Source organism: Chaetura pelagica, unplaced genomic scaffold (genome assembly GCF_000747805.2).
Source record: "Chaetura pelagica isolate M959 unplaced genomic scaffold, ChaPel_1.0 scaffold625, whole genome shotgun sequence".
NCBI lineage: Eukaryota > Metazoa > Chordata > Aves > Apodiformes > Apodidae > Chaetura > Chaetura pelagica.
In genome coordinates, this window is record NW_009953499.1 from 315,218 (window position 1) to 325,038 (window position 9,821).

The window sequence follows — 9,821 nt, forward strand, 5'->3', positions numbered from 1 at the left end:
TGAACACCCCAGCTCTCCCAGCCTGTCCCCAGAGCAGAGCTGCTCCAGCCCTGGGATCATCTTTGTGGCCTTCTCTGGATTCTCTCCAGGAGCTCCATGTCCTTCTTATGTTGGGAACTCCAGAATCAGCTGCCTCTACTTGCACCCTGCCTGTAAACAGGGGCTTCAGAGTGATCCCTGCCAGAGCCCCAAGTCCCCTTTTCCCTGGAATCCCACTTCTTCCCACTGCAGTTGTTGGGAGCTGCTGCTCTGCCCCATGGAAGCATCACGAGGGGATAAGTCTCCAAGACCCACTAGAGCCCTATGAAACAATATTGCTCCAGCTTCCAACCTGTTGCTTAATTGCAGCCTCTTAAATTTTTATGGCCAAGTTGGCAGAAATTGCCATTTTTAGTGTGTTTTTCATCTCCTCTAAGGTGCTGTGTCCAGGGTGCAGCAGGAGGCAGCCAAGCTGGGGAAGGAACAGCATCTGATCCTCTGATCCCATCCCCTCTGGGAGAGGCTGCTGGGATGGGCTGGAAAACCCAGCTGGAAAAAAAAGGAGCTTTAAAAGAGCAGAATCCAGAAGGGATTTGCTTTTCCTTCCAAGGGATCAGCCTTTCAAACTGTCATTTCCAGCCTGGCTGCCCAGGCCTTGGTGCCCTGGTGGGTGCAGCTGGAAAAGGGCAATTCCAAGGAGCAGAACCCAGCAGGGAATTGCTGATTTGCTTTTTTTTATCCAAGGGATCAGCCCTTCAAAAATGTCATTTCCAACGTGTCTGCCCAGGTCTTGGTGCCCTGGTGGGTTCAGGGGTCTGGGGGGGACACACTGCAGCCACCCCAGGGCCATGAATGACACAACAGAGGCTTCTTAGAGCACCAGGTTGATGCCAAACAACCAGGAGAAGGGAAAATTTGAGGTGGAGCCCTGCAAAGGCAGGGAACTGAAGGGCCCTGCCCTGCTTGGGGTGGTCCTGCCCTCCCTGGGGACCTGCCTGGGGGGTGACAGTGGGACGTGTCCCACAGCTCAGCTCAGGGCTTTGCCCATTCATGAGACAACAAACCTTATTCATTAACTCAGCAATTGCCATGGAAACCACTCCATGCCAGGCTGGAGCAGCATGGGGACCACGACCTGCTCCTTCCCAGTGTCCAACACTGGGAAAATCCCAGGAAGCATCAGCCAGGGGCTCACACATCCAGGCAAAACCCTCCAGCTCCTCTCCTGTTGCATCCAGACGGAGCCACTGGGCTGTGGAAAATCACCCAGAGAGGATGTTTTTCCACCATCTTCACAGAATCACAGAACTGTCATGGTTGGAAAAGACTCCTGAGATCACTGGGCCCAACCATCAACCCAGGAAACCCCCTCACCCCTGCCCACACTCTTTGTTTTCATTGCAACTGTCCCTGGAGCTCCAGGAGCACCTGCTGAGCTGCTCCTGGAGCTCAGTCCTGGCTCCCCTTGCACTGAGGGGCTGGAAAACAGCTCTGGGAAAAAGATCTGGGGGTCCTGGTGGCCACAGGCTGACCATGAGCCAACAATGTGTCCTTGTGGCCAAGAAGGCCAATGCCATCCTGGGGGCATCAAGAAGAGCGTGGCCAGCAGGTCAGGGAGGTTCTCCTGCCCCTCTGCTCTGCCCTGGGGAGGCCCCATCTGGAGAACTGGGCCCAGTTCTGGGCTTCCCAGTTGCAGAAGGACAAGGAGCTGCTGGAGAGAGTCCAGCCCAGGGCACTGAGATGCTGAGGGGGCTGGAGCATCTGCCTGGGAGGAAAGGCTGGGAGAGCTGGGGCTGTTGAGCCTGGAGAGGAGGAGGCTGAGGGGGGATCTGCTCAGTGCTGATCAATATCTGCAGGGGGTGGCAGGAGGATGGGGCCAGACTCTTCCCAGTGGTGCCCAGGGACAGGACAAGGGGCAATGGGCACCAACTGGAGCCCAGGAGGGTCAAGCTGAAGATGAGGAGAAAGTTCTTTGCTGGGAGGGTGGCAGAGCCCTGGGACAGGCTGCCCAGGGAGGTGGGGGAGTCTCCATCCCTGGAGACATTCCCAGCCCTCCTGGACGTGTTCCTGTGGGATCTGCTCTGGGGGATCCTGCTCTGGCAGGGCTTGGATGGGTGATCTCCAGGGGTCCCTTCCCACCTCACCACTCTGTGATTCTGGGATTGCTCCAGAAATGTCAGACACAAAACATCTCCCTTCAGGCTCCACAGCAAAGCACCAGCTTGGCCTACAGAACCCAACAAGCACCTTTGATGGAGGAAACCTCCTGCTGGCATCACTTTCTGCTGACTCAGCACCTGCAACCACCACGCGTGCAGAACCCCTCGTGAGGTGCTACTGGTGCCAACCAGCACGAGGTGCCTACTGCTTCAATGATGCAGCTCCCAGACTGGGAAATGCATCTTGAAAGTGTCACCCTGCAGGAACCAGAGGGCTCAGCCACTGCAGAAACAAGAGAAAAAAATGGATTTGGTTCTTTTTTTTCTTTTCAGGCTTGACAGGTGGTTTGAAAAGGAGGTTTCATGAGCTCCTGCACCATCCTGGAGGCAGTTTGCTTCCCACAAGAGGCTTTGGGAAAGCTCAGGGTAGAAGGATGCAGGATTTATCACCCTGGCACCAAAACCACAAGCCCTTGGTTGAGCTAAGCAGCTGCATTCCTGGAAAATCAGTAAGTAAAGCCCAGGAAAGATGATTCTTCTTCCCACTCTGGGCTGGGAGGGGAAAGATTTGAGCAGGGACACAAGCAAAGCCAGAAGGCTCTAACCTTGCCACAAATGAAGCCCTTCAAAGCTGTTTCAAAGCTCCCACTGGCACCACTGAGCTCATTGGGGGGGTTTTTTTGGTAGGTGGGAGAAGGGTCCTGTGGGTAAGAAGCTGAGAAGCTCCAAAACCAGCCAAGGAGCCATTGGAGAGAAAGGATGGATGCTCCTCTGTGAGGAACATGTGAAGGAACTGAGGTAGGAGCAGAAAGAGCTGAGCTGGGGAGGTGAGAGCAGAGCTGGGGTGGAGATCCTGAGGCTGGGAAGGGGAAGAAGGTGCCCAAGCAGAAGGTTCCCTGCAGCCCATGGGGAGATGGCAGCTGTGCCCCTGCACCCATGGGGGAACGTGGTGGGACATTCCCTGAGGGCTGAACTGGGGACTTGGATTTGCTGCCCGTAGACTCAGCTGATGCAGCTGTGGAAGCCCCCAGGGCCAGGGGAGGTGCCTGTTCCCAAAGCACTGGGAACTGGAGCAGCTCCAGACCTGGTGGGAAGGGCTGATGGAGGAGAGGCTGGTGGAGGAGTCTCTGCCATGGGAAGGACCCCGTGGGGAGCAGGGCAGGATTGTCAGGAATCCTTCTCCCTGAGGAGGAAGGAGCAGCAGGAACCACCAGTGACTCTGAACCCCATCCCCTGTGCTGGGGGGAAGGAGGGAGAGAAATGGGGAACAAAGGGATTTGGGCCTGGGAAGAAGGGAGTTGGGGGGTGAGGTGTATGAGCCCTGCTTTGTCCTAGTTCTACCTAAAAACACAGTCCTGCAGGTCCTGCTGCAGGTTCCAGCTCCCAGCCCCTCTCCCAGGCCTGGCTGAAGCCTGGAGGGTGAAGGCAAATCCTCCCAGTGAGGCCCTGTGTTCCCAGTGCCCAGGGCTTGGAAACCCCTCCAGGGATGGGGACTCCCCCCCTGCCCTGGGCAGCCTGGGCCAGGCCCTGACAACCCTTGCCAGGGAGAAACTGTTCCCAAGGTCCAACCTCAGCCTCCCCTGGCACAACTTGAGGCCGGTTCCTCTGCTCCTGCCCCTTGTTCCTGGGGAGCAGAGCCCGACCCCCCCTGGCTCCAACCTCCTCTCAGGCAGCTGCAGAGCCAGCAGGTCTCCCCTCAGCTCCTTGTCTCCAGGCTGGACACCCCCAGCTCCCTCAGCTGCTCCTGCTCACACTTGTGCTCCAGCCCCTTCCCCAGCTCCCTTGCCCTTCCCTGGACACGCTCCAGCCCCTCCGTGTCCTTCTTGTCCCCAGGGGCCCTAAGAAGATCATTTAAGCTTGAAGACCCAGCCTGACAGGGTCCTGGGCCATCTCACAGGAACTATATTAATACCAGATAACCTTGAGGCCCCTTCCAACCTGCCATTCCAGGATTCCAGGACCTGAATCAACAGCAGTGAGACCTTTCCCTGCTTTAGCTGAGCAGGTCCCACCCAGGGCTCTCCCAGGAGCCTTGAAGCTCCTTCTCTCCTGGATGATCATAACAAGTAAAGGAGAAAGGAGCTGCATCCAGGCTCCTTGGGGATGTTTTGGTGCCTGGTGACCACGGAGAAGATGATTTCATGATGTATTTGGTGGTGAATTCCCCAGGTTGCTCTGAGCTGAAGTGTCAGGCCTGCAACTCTGATCTCCTCTGATCTGAGGTTTCATCAGAACAAAGCCTCCACCAGATCATGTTCATATCCCTCAGCTTGATTTATGTCCCATTTGAGGGGGGGCTGGAAGAGCAGGGAGGATAATGAGAGAGGCAACAAGGCAGGAGGGCTAAGTATGAAAGCACTGGGGGCCAAACTGGGGGGGAAAAATAATCCCACTGGTCACCTTTGTCAATGTCTAAGCAGGATTTGGGTCTAATGGTGCTTCAGCACATCCATCTGCACCCTGATGATGTGCCAGGGACTCAGGATGGGTCAGGATGGATTCAGGGAGGGAAGATGCAGCTGAACCATAACCATGGAAGAGCAAGGCAGGGAAATCACTGGGGGTTGAGGTCCTTTCTGTGGCCAAAATGACTGGGGAAGCAATGCTGAGAAGGTGCCTCATCCCAACCAACTTCACGTGAGGCATAAAAGTATCATGAAGATGCCTCTCAAGGGGCATCAAGATGTAGAAGTGACCTCTCCTGTGGACCCAGAGGAAGGATCTTGGTGTGTAAATGAAATTTAGGACTTACCCTTTGCTCCTGGGTGGCCACAAAGGTCTGGAACCCAGGGGCCACCCCAAAGCCCAACTCCTGGACAAAGGGTGGCTCGGACTGGCTGTGGATCTGGACCTTGACTCCAGCCTCAAATGTTGTCTCCTCTGGAAGAAGAAGGGAGGAGGTTAGTGGGCAGTGGTGGGTAGGATGGTGTCCACCAGCACGGGCATGTTTGTCCCATAGCTGGTCAACCTCTGCTGCTCCAAAGCAGGAGATAAAGCAGTTGCTCCACCTGGATGATCAGTCTTCTGGGCATCAAGGAAACCCAGCAGCAGGGCTGAGCACACCCAGGGCTCAGCCCAGGTCACCATCAGGACCAGAAGCATCTCCAGGCTCCTGCTCCTTAAACTGCTGCCCATCTCAGGGTCTCCAACACCTCAAGCACCCACCCCATGTCTGCTGCCCCATCCTGAGCCCACTTGGGAGACAACAATGTAGGTGAAGAAAAAACAAGGTGAGTTACACTTCAAGGAGCAGCTGAAGTTGCTCCAAGCCAGACCAAGGTATTTTGCAGTGCATGGCCTCAGACACAGCACCCAGTTCTGGGTGATGGGAGGTTTCCATCTCCCAAATCTCTGCTGAACACCAACTAACTCCACGTCAGCCTCCTTCTTCCACTAGAAGCTACATCCAACCCAGAAGAGACACTCTGAAGCAGAATGAATGGGATGCAAATCAACCCTGAGTGAGGGATGGGAGCACTTGGGGCTCCTCTCTCCCCCAGGCACCTCCAGGCAGCTGGGACACAGCACCTTTCCCTCTTCAGCATTGCTGGGATGGTCTCACATCCCACCAAACTGGAGGCAGCACATGGGCCTGGGGTCTGTGGGGGCTGAGGTGCCAAGGGAGGTGGGAACTCTGCATCATGTGGCCTAAAAGTGGAGTCACCCCCTGCTACGAGGCCATGGCCGTGGCCACCAGTGCCACCTCTCCATCTGAAGAGCTTCAGCTTGAAGAGGAGTCACTCTTTTCTCTTCTTACCACTCCTTGGTGGCTCTTCTACTGTTTTGTGCTGCACTTCAGTTGTTATCAGCACCGTGTTTGACCCAAAGGGCTGGTGGGAACCCAGCTCCAAGGAGTCACAGCCACCAAGCTGCTACACCAGGGGAAAACAGCAGGAGATACCAGCTGGAGGAGGTGCCACCAGGGGATGACATGGGCAGGAGAGAAGGAGAAGGGAAGCATCAGGTGACACTGGATGAGATGAAGTTAACAGATCGTATGGGTTTGGTGATCAGGAAGTGAGGTGGATTAGGAACTGGTTGAAAGGAAGGGGTCAGAGAGTTGTAGTCAATGGGGCAGAATCTGGTTGGAGGTGTGTGACTAGTGGAGTCCCACAGGGGTCGGTACTGGGACCGGTGTTGTTCAACATCTTCATCAACGACCTGGATGAGGGTATAGAATGTACCCTCAGCAAGTTTGCTGATGACACTAAGCTGGGAGGAGTGGCTGACACACCAGAAGGCTGTGCTGCTATTCAGAGAGACTTAGATAGGTTGGAGAGTTGGGCGGGGAGAAACATGATGAAATGCAACAAGGGGAAGTGCAGAGTTTTACATTTGGGGAAGAACAACACCATGTCCCAGTACAGGTTGGGGGCTGAACTGCTGGAGAGAGCAGTGTAGGTGAAAGAGACCTGGGGGTCCTGGTAGACAGGAGGATGACCATGAGCCAGCAATGTGCCCTTGTGGCCAAGAAGGCCAATGGCATCCTGGGGTGCATTAGAAAGGGTGTGGTTAGTAGGTCAAGAGAGGTTCTCCTCCCCCTCTATTCTGCATTGGTGAGGCCACATCTGGAGTATTGTGTCCAGTTCTGGGCCCCTCAGTTCAAAAAGGACAGGGAACTGCTCGAAAGAGTCCAGCGCAGAGCTACGAAGATGATTAGGGGAGTGGAACATCTCCCTTATGAGGAAAGGCTGAGGGAGCTGGGTCTCTTTAGCTTGGAGAAAAGGAGACTGAGGGGTGACCTCATCAATGTTTACAAATATGTAAGGGGTGAGTGTCAGGGGGACGGAGTTAGGCTTTTCTCAGTGATGACCAGTGATAGGACAAGGGGTAATGGGTGTAAATTGGAGCATAGGAAGTTCAAGGTGAATATCCGAAAAAATTTTTTTACTGTGAGAGTGACCACCTGGATGCGTTCCTGTGTGATGTACTCTAGGTGACCCTGCTCTGGCAGGGGGGTTGGACTAGATGATCTCTCGAGGTCCCTTCCAGCCCCCTAAGATTCTATGATCTCAGGAGATGTTTTCTGCCTGAAATCTCAGACGGAAGCAATCCCAGAATCACAGAGTGGTGGGGGTTGGGAGGGACCCCTGGAGATCACCCATCCAAGCCCTGCCAGAGCAGGATCCCCTAGAGCAGATCCCACAGGAACACGTCCAGGAGGGCTGGGAATGTCTCCAGGGATGGAGACTCCCCCACCTCCCTGGGCAGCCTGTCCCAGGGCTCTGCCACCCTCCCAGCAAAGAAGTTCCTCCTCATCTTCACCTTGACCCTCCTGGGCTCCAGTTGGTGCCCATTGCCCCTTGTCCTGTCCCTGGGCAGCACTGGGAAGAGTCTGGCCCCATCCTCCTGCCACCCCCTGCAGATATTGATCAGCACTGAGCAGATCCCCCCTCAGCCTCCTCCTCTCCAGGCTCAACAGCCCCAGCTCTCCCAGCCTTTCCTCCCAGGCAGATGCTCCAGCCCCCTCAGCATCTCAGTGCCCTGGGCTGGACTCTCTCCAGCAGCTCCTTGCCCTCCTGGAACTGGGCACCACTGGGAAGAGTCTGGCCCATCCTCCCCCTGTAAATACTGAGCAGCATTTATGAGCTCATAAGCTCCAAGGGATGGCAGGTGGATGTCAACATGTCCAAGCTCTCTCTGTCTTCTCAAGGCCTCCATCTGCCCATCCTCAGGGGTCCCTTTTGAAGGTCTCCTCCCTGCCAACACCTCCCCAGCACAGACCCTCCAGAACACCCTGGTGCTGAGGGTCTAGGCAGCTTCCCAAAAACCTCTGGCAATGCTGGGAGTCCCCAGCCCACCCCATCACTGCTCAACTCCACCACAGCAGCCCTGGGCTCCTCAGCCCACTCTGCACCCAGGTGCCCCAGACCCAGAAGACAGACCAGAACAGGTCCAACCAGGATCAAACCCTCTCCCAAACACCCACCACAACAGGATCAAACCCCCTCCCAAACACCCACCAGAAAAGGTCCAAACAGGTCCAAACTCTCTCCCAAACACCCACCACAACAGGTCCAAACAGGATCAAACCCTCTCCCAAACACCCACAACAGGTCCAAACCCTCTCCCAAACACCCACAACAGGTCCAAACCCCCTCCCAAACACCCACCACAACAGGATCAAACCCTCTCCCAAACACCCCCCAACTCCTCCCACTCGAATCCCCACCCTATTGCTCCCCCACAACTCCCACTCCCACCCATCCCACCCAGCTCCATGGCTTTTCCTGGTGCTGATCCCCTTCCAGATCTCCAGAGGAGACACCAGATGCCTCCTTCAGGAATTACCTGACCAGCTGGAGGAAAAAAAGCTTCTATTGCATCCACCTTGTTGAGCCATGGGACCTGGTTTTGTGGAAACATTTGCCCTCCCCAGTTCTTCTGCCCATTTCTGCACCTGGGTCTGTTCAGCTCTGCCTCCCTTCCACCTATTTCCCATGACCAGGTGCTGTGGGAATTCCCACACATCCAGATCCAGCAGGATTTAACCTCCAAGTATCCATAAGAGGCCTCAAAATGACCAGGTTTGTCATGTTAAACATGAAATCCTGGCATGGAATCATTTGCAACCCCAGGCTGGGAGGAGAAGGCAGTTTCTCCACCACAGAAGCAGTTTGGGGTTGAAAAGACAAAAGTGGTTCATTCTCATCATCCAGAAGAACAAGAAAAGCAAAACAAACAGGGTTTGTTGGGGTTTTTTTAGACAATAAAAATAGAGAAGCTGCTTTTGCTGCAGGAGACACGTGTGAGGGTGGAACTACCAACAGGAAAAGGGCTTTGAAAAACTGTCACTGAGAAGCCTAAAAATGCCTTTTCACCAAACTGGTTGGTTTAAACCAAGAGAGAAAAATAGAAACCCCTTGGATGGAACATCCCTGGACCAGACCTCATCATCTGCACCTTGAAATGGTCCCAGTGCTGGGGCTGAGAAGCATCAGGGGGGGTTAAATGTTTGCTGGAAGTGGCTGGAGAAGGAAGATCTCAAAAAAGGAAGGTATGGTGGGAGCCAGAAGCTCAGGACCACCTGGTTTGGGGGGCATTTGGCTGGCAAAAAGGAATGTCCCTGGGCACAGCAAACCCAAAAAGGCTCTGCAGGAAACCCTGCCTGTCCCCCTGGGGCTGGGGAGGTGTAACCAGGGCTGGGAACACCCAGAGCCACAGCCCAGCCACGGGTTTGCCTGCATCTCCAATTTGATCCTCATTTTGAACAGCTTCTCCTGTGGTTCCTCCTGGGGGTCCTGGTGGGCAGGAGGATGAGCATGACCAGCAATGTGCCCTTGTGGCCAAGAAGGCCAATGGCATCTGGGGTGGGTTAGAAAGGGGGTGGATGGTAGGTCAAGGGAGGTTCTCCTGCCCCTCTGTTCTGCCTTGGTGAGGCCACATCTGGAATGTTGTGTCCAGTTCTGGGCCCCTCAGTTCCAGAAGGACAGGGAACTGCTGGGAAGAGCCCAGGGCAGAGCCCCAGAGATGCTGGAGGGAGGGGAACATCTCCCTGCTGAGGAAAGGCTGAGGGAGCTGGGGCTGTTGGGCTTGGAGAAGAGGAGACTGAGGGGCCACCTCATCCATGGGCACAAATCTGTTCAGGGCAGTGTCAGGAGGACAGAGCCAGGCTTTGTGCAGTGATGTCCAGTGACAGGACAAGGGGCAGTGGGTGCAAACTGGAGCACAGGAGGTTCCATG

General features: G+C 55.2%; 1 protein-coding gene across 1 annotated transcript in view; it reads right to left on the reverse strand.

The window, feature by feature from the left end:
- LOC104390220 (acid-sensing ion channel 2) overlaps positions 1–9,821 on the reverse strand; it is a 511,958-nt gene that overhangs the window by 10,661 nt on the left and 491,476 nt on the right. Inside the window, exon 3 of the mRNA XM_009999325.1 lies at positions 4,891–5,018. Coding sequence (XP_009997627.1) covers positions 4,891–5,018 — 128 coding nt within the window. The remainder of the gene's footprint in view (positions 1–4,890; positions 5,019–9,821) is intronic.